General features: G+C 42.4%; 1 protein-coding gene across 1 annotated transcript; it reads right to left on the bottom strand.

Annotated features, from left to right (window-relative positions):
* Positions 1 to 2581: 2581 nt before the first annotated feature.
* Positions 2582 to 13511, bottom strand: LOC120536438 (gastricsin-like). Its single transcript, XM_039764786.1, has 9 exons — positions 13443 to 13511; positions 9666 to 9825; positions 9266 to 9383; positions 7624 to 7742; positions 7343 to 7542; positions 7129 to 7245; positions 3420 to 3567; positions 3171 to 3269; positions 2582 to 3078 (listed from the first exon to the last, which is right to left on the bottom strand). The coding sequence occupies exons 1-9, from the start codon at positions 13496 to 13498 to the stop codon at positions 2914 to 2916; spliced, it is 1182 nt and encodes a 393-aa protein (XP_039620720.1). The 5' UTR covers positions 13499 to 13511; the 3' UTR covers positions 2582 to 2913.
* Between the last annotated feature and the right edge of the window lie 6100 nt (positions 13512 to 19611).

The following is a 19611-nucleotide window of genomic DNA, read 5'->3' as shown; positions in this document are numbered from 1 at the left end:
CCCTGCCCTCCTCTAATGTGCTCGAGTATGTTGCGCAACTACGTGACAAGCTCGAAAAAATCAAACCAATACTAAAAGACCACGTGACTCGTGCGCAGGCAGCTCAGGTCCGGTGCTACAACCGTAACTCGGTCCTCCGAGAGTTCCGTCCGGGGATCGAGTGATGGTACTCGTTCCCACCTCCCATTCCAAATTGTTAGCTCACTGGCAAGGGCCATACGAAGTTAAGGAGAGAAAAGGGCTGGTCGACTATTTAGTTCTCCAACCTAATCGCCGACCGACCGAGAGGATCTACCACGTCAACTTATTAAAGCCTTGGAAAGACCGGGAAGAGTCTCCCAATGCTAGTAGGTCCCTCTTCTTATTCGCTGGCGGGAACGCCCTTAACCTCGGTAAAGAGCTCACCCCCTTACAACGGCAGGAGATTATTAAAACTGTCCATGCCATCCCTGAAGTGGTGAGCGAGACACCGGGCCGAACCACACTGATTGTGCACGACATAATCACGGAACCTGGGATGATCGTTCGGGAGAGAACCTACCGACTACCGGAGGCAAAACGCGCCGAAGTGGAACTGGAGGTGCAACGGATGTTGGATATGGACATAATTGAGGAAAGTAACAGCCCCTGGTCTAGTCCAATTGTCCTTGTTTCCAAGCCTGACGGCTCCTGGAGGTTCTGTAATGACTTTAGACGTCTGAATCAGATCTCCAAGTTCGATGCTTACCCGATGCCCCGCATTGATGACCTTCTTGAGCGGCTAGGTGCCGCCCAAAACTTGACTACCCTTGACATGACAAAAGGGTATTGGCAGATTCCTTTAACGGCATCCGCAAAAGAAAAAACAGCCTTTAGCACCCCTAGCGGGCATTGGCAGTACAAGGTCCTCCCATTTGGGCTGCACGGGGCACCCGCTACCTTTCAACGTCTGGTGGATAGAGTGTTGAAGCCCCACCAGTCCTATAGTGCCGCCTACCTGGATGACGTAGTCATCTATTCCGACACCTGGGAGGAACATTTATTGCAGCTCTCAGCTGTCCTCGCGACATTGGCTAACGCCGGCCTCCGTATTAATCCCGCAAATGTTTCTTTGGCTTAAAGGAGGCCAAGTATTTAGGGTATCTAGTGGGACGAGGACAGATGAGACCACAATGCTCCAAAGTTAAAGACATCCTGGAATGGCCCCGTCCGAGTACCAAGAAACAGGTGCAGGCTTTCTTGGGGCTAGCTGGGTATTACCGCCGGTTCGTACCCCGTTTCTCCAAAAGAGCAGCACCCTTGACTAATTTAACAAAGAAAGGTGCTCCCCTCCACGTGGTATGGAACGATGTGGCGGAACATGCATTCAGTGACTTAAAGAAGGCCCTAACGTCGGCACCTGTGTTACGGACTCCGGATTTTGGAGCTCCCTTTATCCTCCAGACCGATGCTTCGGACACAGGCTTGGGTGCCGTGTTGAGCCAAAGTATCGATGGTGTTGAACACCCCGTAATGTACCTGAGCCGGAAACTGCTGGACCGGAGACCCGGTATGCGGCGGTGGAGAGGGAAGCCCTGGCCATAAAGTGGGCGTGACTTATCTCCGGTACTACCTGTTGGGTCGCGAGTTCACTCTGGTGACTGACCATGCCGCGTTGCAGTGGATGTCCTTACATAAAGAGTCGAACCCGCGGGTCACCAGGTGGTTTTTGGACTTACAACCTTATAAGTTCACGGTCACTTATCGCCGTGGCGGCCTTCAGGCCAACGCCGATGCCCTCTCCCGTATCCACAACCTCTCGGTTCGGTCCGCCCGTCCTGACGGTTTCGGGGTGAGGGGGGGGTCTTGTCACGCATGCACGAGTAGGAGATCGCGGACGGATCTTAAAACACATCGAAGGATGTTCGCCGGCGGGGAATGGCGGGGTACTAACCTTATTTCTTTGTTTTCCAGACCCAAAGACACTCCGCCATAAAGACCTGCCCGCAGTACGACTACTTCCGCCCTCCCTCCGCCATCTTTGTTGACGTCATTTCTCCCATCATCCATCACACTCCTTCCCAGCATTCCTGCACTTACGGCTCCTCCCATATAAAAACGGCATGAATTGTGAATTGTTTATGTCTGACCAAACTGCTTTATTTGTTGAATACTGGAGTGTCGACAATATAAGGGGCCGGAAAACCCCAAACCTTTTTGTTGTCTCCTGTTAAATCTTTTACAATGTTCATTTACTGTATATAATACTGGGTGATTTTCCTCAATAAATAAATGACCAAGTATGATATTTTTGTCTCATTTGTTCAATTGTGTTCTCTTCATCTACTTTTAGGACAAGTGCGTAAATCTGATGATGTTTTAAGTCTCATTTATGAAGGAAAATGGAAATTTCTGAAGGGTTTAGTAACTTTCAAACACCACTGTAGCTGTGAGCACAGTAACCGTTAAAATGCAGATGGAAGGAAAGATGCCAATGTGCCAAAATATGCCATTGGAAAAGAAAAAGCAAAAGGTTGATGAATTTTTGATAAACTTTAATTAATCTTGATCACAACAGACATATTTATTATTCTTTCATTCCAAATATGAATCTGGATCCCAGTAACACTTTACAACAACACCCATCCCCACTCCTCAACTATTGCTGCCGATAACAGAATGCCAAGTTTGGAAACTAGAGAGCTGGAGGCCCGATGTTTGGGTCAATAGAAGATTATTTAGGCTGTTGCTCACTGCCCAGTTATGGCCAGAGTCTGAAGTAACTCCAACTTCCATCAGACTCTTCTTCTCTGTTTGTTGACATCTTTCTCATTTCAGATGATGATTTAAAGTGAAGCCCTACATGCTGAGCTCTTATCATCTCACGTCTTCTCTTTAGGTGAGGTGTGTGCTGTAAGGGGGATTCCAGAGGTGTTCGACCAGGAGGAGGAGGACTTATGCAGCGGTGGCGAATCCAACTTGGTTGTTCTGTCTGTCGTAAACAGAGTAGTACTGCCTCAGGAAAACATCACCCAGGATCCAAAGGGGCTGGCCATTCTGGGAAGGCAGGTAGGTTCCCATGATCCCACTTGTGCAGTAGGTTCCTCCATTATCATTGTTCTGAAATAATAAATTGAATAGAAAAAAGTGTAGTAGATTGTTGTTTTTGTCATTTTAAACTCAAAGCAGTGATGCATATCTGGGTCACTTACCACCAGAGTGTAGGCAGAGGGTGGCAGAGGGAAGCTGACTCCATTGATAGTGAAGGTGATGGTTGGCATGTTGCTCATGTTGTTGCAGTCAATGATGTACTGTGGACAACAACAACAGATGTCAGAGGCACTGGTAGGTTACAATCACACCTTTGTACTCTTTTATCCATGTGTCCAGCAAGCACTAGGCACCTTTGAATTTGGGCTATGGAATCATGTGTTCATCTTTTATTCCTAGGAGACACTCACCTCTCCATACTGGTTAGCCTGAGCGCCAATATACTGCTGCAGATAGCCCAGGTATTGCTGAGGGCAGGTGAGCAGGGAGGTGCCAGTGTCCACGATTGCCTGGCATCCATCACTGCACCATCCAGTTTCCTGGTTGTTGATCTGGAAGCTGCAAGTCAGAGCGAAGCAAATGGTTTAACTGGGCAATTTCAGAATGCGCAACTGCATTACATGCCTCTTAGTTCTGCAAGGCCAGAAATGATTTCTGAGCAAGAATACACTTCTAAGGGCAACTTTCTAAAAGGTTTGCAGTGAGTAGTGGCAAAAGCTGCTGCTGAAAAGGCTCTCTTCCTAAACGCCCACCTTCAATTTCCTTTAGTCGATGCACTTTAAACAATTTAGGGTTGCAGTACCATATTTCTACTCATGTATTAATGGAATGTGGAGAGTGGAAAAGAAACTGAAAAAACGACATGACACAATAAAATCGCTGCTATCAATTTAGGAGCTTGGTAGCACAAAGTAACTACATCTTAAAAATGAATTGTACGTTGTGATGAGAGTGTCGACAGAAGAGATGGACACACGCATACAAACATGTAGGCCACTGCAGGTACCTGGCCCCACGCATTTGAGAAGAATGCTTCTTGTCTGCTATGGTATCTGTCTGTCATTTTGACAACTGCATCATTAAATGGCATAACATATAATTTTACTGAAGAGTCAGCATGGGCTCAGAAGAAGGTGGTTGTGTTTTACCAACATGCTTGAATTCTATGAGAAAGCAACAAAAGAATATGATCAGAGTGGAGCTTATGGTATTATTTATCAGGACTTTCAGAGAGCATTTGATAAGGTGTAACATGAGAAGATGGCCATCAGACTAAAGAAAGTGTGAGTTCAGGGTGTTGTGTGTAGATGGGTGCAGAATGGACTCAGGCACAGCAAGTAGAGGGTGATGGGGTGAGGAACATTACAAGAATTGGCTAATGTTAAGAGTGGTGTTCAGTAGCGGTCAGTGCTAGAGTCTCTGATATTTTTAATATATTTAAATGATTTAGACAGGAATAAAAGTAGAAAGCTGGTTAACTTTGCAGATGATACCAAGATAGGTGGATTGGCAGATAATCTTGAATCCATTGAATCATTATATAGGGAGTCGGGCAGCATACAGGCTTGGGCAGATTTGCTGCAGATGAAATTTAATGTCACTAATTTTAAAGTATTACACATATGAAGTAAAAATGTTAGGTTTGGATACACAATGGGAGATCTCAAAATAAAAATTACACCATATGAGAAGGATTTAAGAGTCATAGTGGACTTGTAACTGTCAACTTCCAAACAGTGTTCAGAAGCCATTAAGAAGGCTAACAGAATGTCAGGTTATATAGCACCCTGTATGTAGAGTACAAGTCCAAGGAGCTTTATAATGCACAGGTTATGCCTCATCTGGAGTACTGTGTTCAGTTTTTTTCGGGTTACAAAAGGACATAGCAGCGCTAGAAAAGGTCCAGAGAAGAGCGACTAGGCTGGTCACAGGGCTACAGGGGATGAGTTATGAAGAAAGATTAAAAGAGCCTTTGCAGTTTAAGCAAAAGAAGATTAAGAGGAGACATTATTATGTAATTATATTATATAATTATGAAGGGAATTAGTCCAGTGAATCGAGACGGTGACTTTAAAATGAGTTCATCAAGAACACAATGCCACAGTTTGAAACTCATTAAGGGTCAATTTTGCACAAAAGTTAGAGAGTTTTCTTTACACAAAGAACCACAGACACTTGAAATAAGCTACCAAGTAGTGTGGTAGACAGTAGGACTTTGGGGGCCTTTAAAACTTGATGTTATTTTAGAAGAATTAAGTGGCAAGCTTAGTTGGGCTGAACGGCCTGTTCTCGTCTACATTGTTTTACTGTTCTAATGTTCTAACATCAGCAAATAGAGTTTAGATAAGCCTTGGGGTCTATGGATATAGTACGTGTTAAAATGCTGTATTCTGAGATGGTACATTTGCATTTCTATTTTGACAGTAATATTAACTTCCTTTAGTTATTCATTTTGATTTGTCATCCACAGTTTGTTGCTGTTCAATCTTGTCCACGGTTCATTAGGCACGTTTACTGATTCATTTGTTTTAGGTCCCAAAATTTGCATCCCCTGTGGTTCTTTGTTATCAATGGCAGTACAATATGTGGTGCATTTAATTTTGGCATGGTTTTACTATATCATAATTAAATATCATCATATCATCCAAATGATCAATTGCTTTGCACTATGCAATATCAAAGCATATATATATTGTAATTCCTGTCCATACTGTAGATTGTGTGTCCTAACTAAAAGCAAAGCAAAAATATTGCATATCGCTTGGCAGTTGCTCTTAGTTGATTGCTTTTCTAGTCATTTTCACCTCATTTTCATGAAGTTTGACATACCATTTATTTCAAACACATATTTTGCAGTTGATATTTTCATGAACGTAGCTGGCAATTCTTTCAACCTTACATCCCTCTCTATCATCGGAACTCTGAACAACAGAGACAACGTACTGTTCACGTTTATTACTAGTCTGCTGACGTCTTTGAATGCCAAAGTATAATCTGATGTTACTGACAGGTTTTTACTTCACAATAGGTTGTGTATTGTTAAGTAGCCATTCCCCTTGGCTTCGCCCACGTAGTAGTGAAACAGGATAAACTTTAAACATCAATAAACAAAAAAGTATCGCTAGCTAAGCGGAGGCAAAGTACACTCCATAATACAGAGGTAGACCGACTCCCCGCTCCTGACGTCACACTTCCCCCTCCCCTCGGCCTGCAGCCTCTGTCTCGGATTAGTGCGAACATATCACTCCTGCAAGCGAACTGTGATACTTGGCACGATGAGAGAAGTTGTAAAATCAACCGGAATGATCAAGCAAATTATAGAAAAAAACCCAATCTAAATCCGTTAAGTGGTTCTCTCGTTCGCTAGCTAAGCAGAGGTAAGGTACACACTCCAAGGTTGGTGCGTGAGTGAGGAAGGCCCCGACCACCCTCCCTTCGGCCTGCTATGCGTCTCTCGGATTTGTGCAAATAAATCGGTACTGCAAGCAAACTATACTACTTAGTGCAATGAGAGAGGTCGCAAAATAAACTGGAATGTTCAAGCAAATTATAGAAAAAAACCCAATCTAAATCTGTTAAGTAGTTCTCTCATGAAAAGTGGACAAACAGACAGACAGATGGATGTTGGATTTTATATATAGAGAGATATATGCAGTTTGCTCTCCGCATATGCAACACACATTTATATGTTTAATAGGGGCTTTTCAGGAGACACTTTGGCTGTACAGTTTATCATCATCAGAAGCTTCCTCTCTGTTGGACCAGATTAACGAGAGCACCACTGTTCTTTGTACTTCAAAATTGACGTCGTCTACTTTACACTCATTAAGTATTGGATTGGTTCAGAAATGTGACACTCAGGGAGCCGTCTAAATGTTCTCACCCACTTTTAAGCAAAATTCACTCATGGTTGTCTCCAGATGTCTATCTATTATACGTCTGGCTCTGTGACACTATATGACTCCAGGCAGTCATCATGAATCAATTTTCTGAATTAAGGCAACCTTGTCATGTACCTATGTTAGATGTGTCATAAGGACATCTTACCATAAATGCTTTATATCATATATGAATGGCACTCTGATTGCTTTCAATTAATGGATTTACTGATACACATACCCATCAATGGCAATCTGCCAGTACAACTCCTGAGTGACTGGTGCCCAGTAGATCTGTCCAGAGTACATGTTTGGGTCTACGCCACCAAATGTCACCTCACTGCCTTGCTGAGTATTACTACAAAGAAAAGAAAAGGAGAAAAGACTCTGGTTAAAAACAGAAGGCAGTTAGAGTTTATGATTAAAGGTATGACAATAACTAGTTAGTAGCCTACTCGCTAAGGTAAAAGGCAAACAGGTTTGACTGGAGCAGGCCATCCTGAATCATACTGTCCATAACAGGAGTCTCTCCTCCAGAAGAGAGGCTGGGGTAAGCCAAACCCAAGATGCCATCAAACTGAGCATAGACAAAGTTGGTGCCAGGTTCATTGGTGCTCAGGCCAATTTCCTGGTTGGTGATGGAGATGCCTTGGATCTGATTGGAAAAAGAAAAAAAAAAATGAGAACCTGCCTTAGCAAGGGAAGGCCATCTTTAGATTAATGATTAAAAACTTACGTTGACTGTGTCGTAGCCAAAGACTCCTGTCAAGCTGCCAGTTCCGTACTGCAGAGAGAAGGTCTGCCCATTGCTGGTGTAGGTGGATGACTGGCTGGGGTCAAACAGAGGGTGGTTGGCTTGAAAAGAAAACAGGAAATACTTCTGATAAGATAAGACTGTTGTGCTATTTCATTTAGGATGCAATGAGCCTCTGTGACTCCTGCCATTTCTCTGTGGAGGCACTTTTACTTGAGGTTCGACTGTGGACGTTGAGTTTCTTTGTAATGAAGATAAGACATGGGAGTTTAAAAAAATAAATAGGTGTTCATATGATTAATTCTAATGAGCAAAACAGGAAAGTTTTGATTCACAAAACTGACAATAAAGTTAGGTTTGCTGATGATTTCACAATTGAGAAATATAAACTCACTAAAAAAAAGTTTTTTGGGGGGACAGAAAACAAGGAATACTGCTCCCTTACACTTCCATGTTTATTTGTAATTTTTCCACAGTATTGTAATGCCTGTAATCCTTCGGCCACCAGTCCAATCAGTTCTATTTATGCCTCTCATTCACATTGCTTTTGAGGAGCAGCGTGTTTTTCCAAAATGTGACACACGCCATATTTTCCACATGCTTATTCTCCTGTACACTACTGTGTTTTCTCCATAAGAAAACTCACTACATGAAAAGCCCATTCCACCCAGCTATCATTACTTAGAAACACTGTCGGTCGAAGCTCATTTACAGCCCTAGACACAATGGATGGACGGCGCCCCTCGTTGTCCACAGCGGTAGTCAGTATTATTAGACATTTTTGACGTGTCTGCCTCTTCAGTAACATAAAAGGAACCTCTTTGTGTCTATACTACAGACTTTAAGGAGTGTGTGCCCCATGGTGTATGGAGCGAGTGCACTTCTAGCACCCAGCGTGTAAGAGAGTTCAACGAGAGATTCCTCTTCGGTGTACAGAGCACACGACTCTTAACTTTCATAAATGGACCCCCTCAGATGATGCCACCCTAGGCAGCTGCCTATGTCGCCTAATGGATTGACTGCCTGTGCCTAGCAACCTCCATTTCCTGCTTCTTGATTCCTGGAAATGCGGGTTCACTCACTCCCTACATCATGGAGATTCACTTTGATTCTCATTTCAGTCTCCAGTGCATCTTTAGGATTGTGATCACCAAGATTGTCATCATAACGGGTACAAACTTAAGACATGCTCAATAAAATGTCTACACGTGACAGGGAATGTGTGCAGTGTTTTTTCTTCCACCAGGGATGTTTATTTTAATACTAAATAACTGGCAGACGCTTGTGTAATTAAAGCGTGGAAAACCTTCAATATGGGAAATGAACAGCTTCCATCTTGTGCCAAAAGCTGCAAGTGAAAGACCATTTATTTTGTGATTTTCTTTCAACGCAAAACACAAAGTTTTGCAGTGAATTCAATTTCATGTGAATCATTTCACTCATCGCTACTTCTTAGAGAGCTACCACTGGTGCCATCTGTTACTCTGCTCAGTGTGCTTTAAAAGATGTCCAACATGATAGTCTTCTGAATTAAAGGTATTTCTCTCTACTCCCATCATTCCCCTACAAGACCACAGAGCTACCATTTACTTGACAATCCAATTCACCCCCCACACTGACTTACTGCAGGCCTGGCTGCTACAGTAGGTAGAGGCAACCCACAGGTTGGAGGATCCAGTGTCAAACAAGACGTAAAAAGACTGTGCTGGAGTTCCAATGGAGATTGCGCCATAGTAGGACATCTGCAAGAAAGGAACAGACAATGAAGCTAAGTTAATACAATGTGGGTGGGCTGAGATGTACACCTGCATCTTCAGGTAGAAAATACCCGAGACATGTGCACCTGTGCATCTAAATTGTTCTCTTTGAATTTAGACAAACAGAACAAGATGCCTACTAGCAGCACCTCCCAACCAACTGGGTGACATGGTTTTAATGTCAAAGAACTTCATGCTGCCTAATTAAAAGTTACATACAGCCTTTGAACTGAGAGACACCCACCATCTAGAAAAAGAAGGACTTACATCATTATAGTTGAGGAGAGGCTCATTGGCAGAGTAAGCATAGGCACCATAGGGGTTTAGGTGCTGGTACTTGAGGCCGGGGTCAGTGTAGTGGATGGGTTTAAGCAGACCCTTCTCCTTCATCTGCTGACGAATGGACTTGAACCTCTTCAGAGGGACTCTGTTTAAAAGATCAACTCGGTTATAGCCAAAAAATGTGGACAACTTGAAATGTTCCATCATGTTCTGACCAGCCCTACCAGGCCATGAGGTGACCAGTTTTCTCCACCTGCTAACCTTCTGCTGAGTTCAGCTGGCTCAGGGCCTGCAGTCTATATATTTCAACCTACTTACTTGGTTTTTAATATTAAATTAAAGTTTCATTAAATTAGCATTGAGTTTGAATCAATAGTGGAATTTTAAATCACTTATTGTGGCTTAATGTCAGTCCTACCCCAGCTTGTTAAGTTTTCAGGGGTAATTAGAAAAAATGCTCAGCCATCCATCTGTTTCTAACCTACTTCATCCCAATCAGAAAATCTAACCCAGAAAGCAAAGGGCATAAGGCAGGAACAATTCCAGGGTGCCAATCCAACACAGGGTGAACAAAAACACACACACACACGTGCACACACACACACACACACACACATTAGGAGCACATGAATGAAAATTCTACATTAAATTAATGAAGATTAAACTGAAATGATTGATTTTCTAATTTGTAGAACTGGTGTGGAATTTGATTCTGGAATGCTGGATTCATGAGGCTGCAGCACTAACCACCAGCCTACCATGAAGTGTATGTATATTGTCTACCATTTACTTATATAATATATGCCAAACAGGCAAATATATTACATTTCTGAATATGCATGTAAAATATGCAGTTTTTGTAGATTTTTCTCCTTTTATGTGTGTGGGCTCATTATTAGACACTAGCTGTGTAAGCCCATGCTGTAAAAAGCCCGGGTCCTAGAAACTATTGAACGTCAGGTAATTGAAAGGAACCACTCTGGGCATCTCTCTCCTTGCCAATGTGCTTGCATTGCTTGTGTATTAGCTGTGGGAGGAAAAGCAAAAGGGATACTGTTTTATGGTGTTAGAGGCTAAGCGACTTTCTCTTTCTTTTGAGATTTGTTTTGCTGACGTGCTGAGCCTGCTTGTGCATTCGTGGCTAAGCGAGTTTCTGTTTCCTCGGAAGTGGAGCCCTTACCCCGACTCCATCTCTCACTTCTGAGACAGACACACACACTTCCACATGTAGACATTTATATACAGTATAAGAGACCGAACCATATGGCTTTATACAAAAGCACTGAGTTGCAACTATGTATAGGTCCATGTATAAGTGTACTGGTTGAGCAATAATTTCATATTTTTTTAATATTTAAATCAGTGGTTCTCAACCTGTGGGGCGGGCCCCCCTAGGGGGGCGTGAAATAACAAAAAGGGGTCCGCAAAGATGTGAAAAAAGAAAACAAGAATCAAAAATATGAAAAAACATCTGTTGAAACCAAAACAAATTAACTTAAACTACATTCTGATACTAGAACAGTAAATATAGAGTTAGATAAATGTCGATAAAAGTTAAGTAGGTATAATAAAATATCTACATTTCAAAAAAAATGTTAGGGGGGGGGCGCGATTAAAACTGTTATGAAAACTCGGGTCGCAAATACTTAAAGGTTGCGAAACGCTGATTTACATTTATTGTTTTAGTAAACATAATTCACTAAATTGATTCAGAAACCCTCTGTGTTTACTGGAAATGTGCTCAGGTCTGTCCACTCTTATGTATTTCAAACATTACTCCATATATGCATAATGTGACTTCTATTTACAAAACATAATAGATAGATAGATAGATAGATAGATAGATAGATAGATAGATAGATAGATAGATAGATATGAATGGACCTATATAATAGATAGATAGATAGATATGAAAGGCACTATATGGTAGACATAAATATAGATAGATAGATAGATAGATAGATAGATAGATAGATAGATAGATAGATAGATAGATAGATAGAGCTTTATTTGTCCCCAGGGGGATATATGGCTTTTTATAGAAGCTCTTAAAATAAATACATACAAAATAAATAAATAAATATGTAGACACTTGGGTCTGAACACACACTAGAATGACTATAAAGCAAGACAATTCAAAAAAAGAAATCTTCTGATTTTGCAGTCCCAGTCAGGCAATATGCAGAAATATTGTTGTTGGCATAAAGGAGCCCCTTGTAGTGTTTCTTGACACACTTCTGCTGAATGATTCATGGACTGAAAATTCTCAGTGTTAGTGTGTCAGAGAAAGGATCTACAGCATTGTTCATAATGGTTCAAAGTTTTGTTTTAATTCTCTCCTTTGCTACAACCCGCTGAGTTTCCCCTATTAATGTAATGTAAGGCAGACATGGACAAATGTGATGAGTGGAACTCCGTTTTCTCAGGTGGAACAGTGAAGCAGAAGGACAGGGGGATCAGCACCTATTTTGGTATTCTTTCCCAATACACTAGGTGGGAGTGTCCTTTTACTGGATCACCCAACACACACACACACCCGTGGGGTATTCTGGGAATTGTAGTCCCATGGTTCTGGAGTTTCTGAGAGTAGAGGTGCCTATTGCCTGACATGGAAGCAGTTGAGTGCTGTGGCACCAAAATTACTCCCAGGTTCAGCATAAAAGGAGGCGCTTCACCTCACTCAGAGAGTCAGGGTTGGGAAAGGAGATAAACATGGCTTCTGTGGGAGGTGTGGAAAAAAAAGGAAAATAAACAAAAGAAGGAATTGCATGGGTGCAAATTTTCAGGAACAAATCTATGTAAAGGTTAAATAAAAATAAGCATATAAAAATAAATATAGAGTCACCGCTCGTCCGGATTGAAAGGAGCCAGTTACTGTAGTTTGGACATGTTGTAAGGATGCTCCCCCTGGAGCTGGACCTGGCACGTTTGACTGCGGCAGACCCAGGACACACTAGAGGGATTATATCTCTCAGTTGGCTTGGGGTGCCTGAGAATTCACCAGGGAGAGCTGATCTCTGTAGCTGCTGACAGGGAGGTCTGGGGTGACCTGCTCCTGATCAGGAAAATCAGTTTCATAGAATGTGATGAGATGTTAATAATTTGATTGTTTAACACACCTTAAAATATATAAGTATATAATACCCATCTAGATTACAAAGCTTTTGTGTTAAAACCACCAGAACTATTCTCACCTTCCTTGCATGTTTTCCCATAACAAAAGCATTGAGGCAGATTTTAAACTTCACTGAACGAATAAACTAATTCTCATTCACACAACTTTCTGCGGTGTCTTTATTTGCATACTTATGAAGTAAGACAGCGTTATTAGCCGATCTTGATCTCTTGGGATTACATTTTCACCCTGTTTAACAGGTCTTGTAGGTCTTTTTTCTGTTTACTTTTCATTACAAATTATTTTTAAACATAGTTATCCATTTGTGGTTAGGTTTCCAGCTTATTCAATATTGTCCTGGCCCAGAGACACACATCACCCCTGCCTTAGTAGCCTGCTTGGCACTGTTTCTGTTGCATGCCACCCTTCCCTTCCTGCATGTCCACTGGAAAACCCATCAGAGGTTTTATCCATTTGGATTGACCGCTGCTGCCTCCTGCCCAAGATCTGCTACTCTGAATTTGGTTCAGAAAAGGCTCTGAAAATAATGACACACTTGCATTATCAGTCAGTGGTCAATTTAAAGAAAAGCTGGAGGACCTTAGCTAAAGTATAAGAGATTTAACCCACAAGAGTGCCAAACTCACCGGACTAATCCCTCTGAGAGAGCCAGACAGGCCAAAGCAACGATAAGCCACTTCATGGTTTCTCCAAAGCAGTCCTCCTCGTGTAGTGGACACACTCAACATGGGTCAGTGGTGGTTGTTTTATACCCTCCAAGTGGGCTTCTTATCTGTAGCTTAGCGAGGCACCACCCACCCATGCTTTTGGCCAGGTGAATGGAAAAATTAGGGGTCATCTACAGCATTGTGTGGTCTTCAGCTAACATGGAGTGTTATCAAAATGTGCTTAAGTGATAAGAGGTGTGCCATACATCAAGAGATTTATGCAAATAAGTCAGCCATTTCCTAAATGGTCATTTACAGGACTTTAATTAAGTTTGGTTCATTAAAAAGATAAAAACAAATTACCACCTTGAAATAAATAAGATGGCTTTGGTTTCTCTTCATAGAACTCCCAGTTTGATACAACTCTAGGCATGTGGCAACAACGTGCTACTACTGCCACCACTGCTACCAAACGTTTATGACCAGGGGGCACTGGGGGCCTGTTTGGTGTAGCTCACCAAATTTGATATTATACAAATAATATGTGAAGACTGGGGACACCCAGTCACGTATTTTCTCCAGGGTTCACCTTCCTGGAGTTTTTTTTATCTGTCTGCCATTACCATCAAGCCATAGCTGTTGTAAAAATAATAAACTAAGGACTCTATTGCATCATCACTGGAAAGATACAGTTAATGAGTAATAGTTTGAATGGCTTTTAAGTTACACTGTAAACCTTACTTTTTTATTTCTCTATTTATTAAGGATTTCAAAAACAAATTACATCACTTTTCTACATAGTCAATTGCGATACAATTTTCCCAGCCCTGTACCAGCGTTTTAATGGCATCAGAAAAATTTCTTATGTTCAAGGGTTCTTTCTTCATTCCTTGTGGTCATGGCTGTAGCTGGACGTCTGGAGCGCTATATGCATCCATCACACTAGTACAATCATTTTCGAACATTTCAATCCACACATAGACGACTCTATGAGAGAGAACTTTAACCCCACACTGAGCACACATGCGGAGATGAATTGGTGCTCCTGGCACACCTTCTGCCCACAAAAAGCGTATGACAGAACTCTGTTCCTGTTTGGTGCAATTTAGACATTTCGCCTCCATCTTCACCACAGGGTGATAACTCTTATACTAAACTGCATGGGCAGCTGACTTGCCAGACAGAACTAGTCACATGACACTCTCAGGCACGACCAATTACTGCTCCTCCTGCCTTCACCGTTTCCAATGGAAATATAAAAGTGTGGAAACTTGTTGAACGTGCCTATTTATTTTTTTATTTTGCAGTGGCTTACATTACCAGTTTAATACATCTGAATTATGGAATTCATTTATGATATTTTTTATTTATTTGCATTTATTTTTTCTATTGTTTATTAACTTTATTATTGTGATGGTGATGTCTTTGGGGTGCCATCTTGAAAGGTTTTTAGCTTCAATCTCCTCCATTTTTTAGATGGTAATGGCCATGCTGTTTCTGACAGTGATGTGACTGGGCTAATATCATTCAAATACTTGAAATTATCGCTCAGACACTATTCAAGATAGTGGCATGGTTTTATACATTATCCAAATGATGTCCTTTAAAAAATGTCAAATTAATTATATTATGTTCCTGGTTTTGTTCTTCTTGACTATGATTTTGTCTTTCATTCCTGTTTTAGTTACATAATTTTTTTTAACTTCTGGTAAATGAACTCTACATGTTCTACTCCCAGTTTTTCCTTAGCCCCACAAAAAGTAGCTTCAAACATTTACAACATGTTTGTGTTCATAACATCATAACAACAGGTGGCTTATTTTATCTTTACATTTATAAAATATATACAGTATATGGAAACAAAGGTCTGTGATACAGTTTGCATATTTGTAGCTAGAGATCCACAAAGGGAAAAAATGAGTCACGCCTTAGCCATCAGAGGAGAATGAGTAGACATACAGGGATCAAAGGCAGTATATAGCAGGTGAAGAGTGGGGGGTTGTAAGACGAGGATTTATATTATGGAATTCAGAAGGTGTTGTAAAAGTTTTTTTTTTATTATTTGCATGTTCTTCTTTGTAAGCCTGCATATGCTGGGTTCTGGTCAAAGTGTCTTTTAGTGTCGTTTTCATTTCAGAGCCATGATACAGCCAGCTCTTAGCATTGGCCGCTCTCTTCTGCAACTCTTAGTATTGGCCCTGAGGTTTACCATCATAGTATCTATCTATCTATCTATCTATCTATCTATCTATCTATCTATCTATCTATCTATCTATCTATCTATCTATCTATCTATCTGTTGTCAGGGATGCCAGGGGCCATGACCCGGCCGGGACGCCAGGAGGGACCGGAAGAGGGTCAGAGCCCTGCCTGGATCACGTGGGGTTTGCCTTCCGGGTTGCTTTGGGGGCCACGGGTTAACGGCATGGAAGGCCTTCCCTGTAGGGGCCCGTGGTCACCGACCAGGAGGCGCCCCGATATCTTGGAGACTTGTTGCCCCAGCACTTCCGCCACTGTCAGGAGGACAGCCGGCACTTCCGCCACGCTGGGGCATGGCCAACGGAGGAATGCCGGGAACACCTGCTGCTCATCCGGGCACTCTTTAAAAGGGGCCGTCCTTCATACATTCGAGGCTGGAGTCGGGTGGAAGTAGGACAAGGCAGGAGCAGAGAGGATGAAGGCGGCCCGAAGCAAGGCATCGTGAAGCCAGGACTTTGGGGAGGGGTTTGTGCACTTGTGGGGGTCTGTGTGACCAAAGGACTGGGGTCTTTGTGACCAGAACAATTGTATATAGTGTAAATAAACGTGTGGTGGTTTGTGCAAAACAAGATGTCTGCCTGTCTGTGCCCGGGTGCCGTTGACACTATCTATTTCAGTTGAATGTGTATCCAGTGGAATTTGCATATGTGTAAATCTATGGGTCTTCCCTTCTGAAGGCATTGTGATATTCCTGTATACTGTATGTGTTGTGAGTCTTTTAGATGTTTGTCCCGCGTATACCACTGGGCATATATTGCATGGAATGCTGTAAACTGTGTTTCTTCTCTCTGTGGTAGATTTTTTTTCTTTAGGAATTGAAAAGGACAGTCCATAAAAAGTTTGCCAATTTGTGTGCTATCTTGATCCCAGATCTGGAGGGGACGCTTGCTGTACTTTCTAATAAATTAGGGTGTAATAATTAGCATATATATATATATATATACTAATTACAATAGGGTAGTCCAGATCTGATTATGCAATTTTCATTACGCTTTAACTTATTAAGTTTATTACATAGAAAATCCCGGACCATCGAGAAGTGTGCGAACTGATGACATGAAGAATCATCTTCGCACCGAACTTGAATCGTCCCCGCATAAATCAGTCATCCAGACGATCTGGATCTGCATAATTAATTCTTGACCACCCTGTATATATATCTATACTAATAAAAGGCAAAGCCCTCACTGACTGACTGACTCACTGACTCATCACTAATTCTCTAACTTCCCGTGTAGGTAGAAGGCTGAAATTTGGAAGGCTCATTCCTTACAGCTTACTTACAAAAGTTAAACAGGTTTCATTTAGAAATTCTACGCATAACGGTCATAACTGGAACCTACTTATGTACATATATACCGCCATAGCCTGCAGCTCGGTCGCCGTGTGAGGCGGAGTTGCGTCCCTCATCGTCACACCTCCCACGTAATTGAGTGCCTGCCCAATAAGGCCGTCCGTCAGCGGCAATCCAATCGAAACACTCTGCCGCTAAATATTCGTGGGTGAAGGACTGTGCTTATGCAAACGAAGATGAGATGGTCAGGGTGGTGTTTGGTACAAACTCAGCGAAAGTGCTAGAAAAACTTTTAAGTGCCGGGTCTTAGCTAACATTAAATAAAGCCGTGGACATTGCACGTGATAGCACAAGCACAGCTGAGAACCTTCAAAGCATGCACTCCGAGTGGCTCATGTGAACTGACTGTGAACGCAGTATGCAGTGAACAAGGAAGAGCTCCAAAGAGCGCTGAACAAAAAACGCATTGCACAATTGAGAAGACAGCAAAAGAATATGAAGCGAGTGACGCATACAAGCATATTCACAAGTGCAGCTACTGCGGAAACAAAGCACGTAAGTTTAAATTAAGTTTATAGACACGCTGCCGCTGGCGTTTGTCATGCCTACGACGAATACGATATTCGTGAGATACAAGTTTAATGAGAAGACGCGGGGTATAAATGAGACTTTGGATCACTTTGTAACAGAGTTAAAATTGCTGTAACGGAGTTAAACTTGCTGGTGAAGGACTTTGCTTATGCAAATGAATAGGAAAGAAAGATGTAAAGCTTAACTTTAAATTATGTTCATAGATACGCTGCCGCTGGCGTTTGTCATGCCTAAGACGAATACAATATTCGTGAGATACAAGTTTACTGAGAGGACGCAGGGTATAAACGAGACTTTTGATCACTTTGTAACTGAGTTAAAATTGCTGGTGAAGGACTGTGCTTATGCAAACGAAGATGAGATGGTCAGGGATAGAATAGTGTTTGGCACAAACTCAGCAAAAGTGCGACAGAAACTTTTAAGTGCCGGGTCTGAGCTAACATTAAATAATTGCTGATGAAGGACTGTGCTTATGCAAATGAATAGAAAGCAAATGTTACGTTATTTTTAAAATGTTTCCCTTTCTTTTTCATAACTTCTTTAACACACTACTTCTCCGCTGCGAAGCGCGGGTATTTTGCTAGTATATATACTGCTCAAAAGAATTAAAGGAACACTTTTTAATCAGAGTATAGCATAAAGTCAATGAAACTTATGGGATATTAATCTGGTCAGTTAAGTAGCAGAGGGGGTTGTTAATCAGTTTCAGCTGCTGTGGTGTTAATGAAATTAACAACAGATGCCCTAGAGGGGCAACAATGAGATGACCCCCAAAACAGGAATGGTTTAACAGGTGGAGGCCACTGACATTTTTCCCTCCTCATCTTTTCTGACTGTTTCTTCACTAGTTTTGCATTTGGCTACAGTCAGTGTCACTACTGGTAGCACGAGGTGATACCTGGACCCTACAGAGGTTGCACAGGTAGTCCAACTTCTCCAGGATGGCACATCAATACGTGTCATTGCCAGAAGGTTTGCTGTGTCTCCCTGCACAGTCTCAAGGGCATGGAGGAGATTCTAGGAGACAAGCAGTTACTCTAGGAGAGCTAGAGAGGGCCATAGAAGGTCCATAACCCATCAGCAGGACCAGTATCTGCTCCTTTGGGCAAGGAGGAACAGGATGAGCACTGCCAGAGCCCTACAAAATGACCTCCAGCAGGCCACTGGTGTGAATGTCTCTGACCAAACAACCAGAAAGACTTCATGAGGGTGACCCAAGGGCCCCATGTCCTCTAATGGGCCCTGAGCTCACTGCCCAGCAGCATGCAGCTCGATTGGCATTCGCCATAGAATACCAGAATTGGCAGATGCACCACTGGTGCCCTGTGCTTTTTACAGATGAGAGCAGGTTCACCCTGAGCACGTGACAGAAGTGAAAGGGTCTGGAGAAGCCATGAAGAACATTATGCTGCCTGTAACATCATTCAGCATGAGCAGTTTGGTGGTGGGTTAATGATTGTCTGGGGAGGCATATCCATGGAGGGTCACACAGACCGCTACAGGCTTGACAAAGGCACCTTGGCTGCCATTAGGTATCAGGATGAAATCCTTGGACCCATTGTCAGACCCTATGCTGGTACAGTGGCTCCTGGTGCACGACAATTCCAGGCCTCATGTGGTGAGAGTATGCAGGCAGTTCCTGGAGGATGAAGGAATTGATACCATTGACTGGCCACCACACTTTCCTGACCTAAATCCAATAGAACACCTCTGGGACATTATGTTTTGGTCCATCCAATGCCACCAGGTTGCACCTCAGACTGTCCAGGAGCTCAGTGATGCCCTGGTCCAGATCTGGGAGGAGATCCCCCACAACACCATCTGTCATCTCATTAGAAGCATGCACCGATGTTGTTAGGCATGTATACAGGGGCCATACAAAGTGCTGCGTACAATTTTGAGTTGCTGCAATTAAATTTTGGCCTGCCACATAATTTTTTCACTCTGATTTTTGGGACGTCTTTGAATTCAGGGCTCTGTAGGTTGATCATTTTCATTTCCATC

This window comes from Polypterus senegalus, chromosome 10, assembly GCF_016835505.1.
Source record: "Polypterus senegalus isolate Bchr_013 chromosome 10, ASM1683550v1, whole genome shotgun sequence".
Taxonomy (NCBI): domain Eukaryota; kingdom Metazoa; phylum Chordata; class Cladistia; order Polypteriformes; family Polypteridae; genus Polypterus; species Polypterus senegalus.
The sequence above is the reverse complement of the archived record's forward strand: the minus strand, read 5'-3'. Positions and strand labels throughout refer to the sequence as shown.

Coding starts and splice junctions, on each gene's coding strand:
- LOC120536438 (XM_039764786.1), bottom strand. CDS start 13,498: ATGAAGTGGCTTATCGTTGCTTTGGCCTGTCTGGCTCTCTCAGAGGGA. Junction 7,543..7,623: donor TTGGCTACGACACAGTCAAC/GTAAGTTTTTAA, acceptor TTTTCCAATCAG/ATCCAAGGCATCTCCATCAC. Junction 3,079..3,170: donor CCTCTGCCTACACTCTGGTG/GTAAGTGACCCA, acceptor TTATTATTTCAG/AACAATGATAATGGAGGAAC.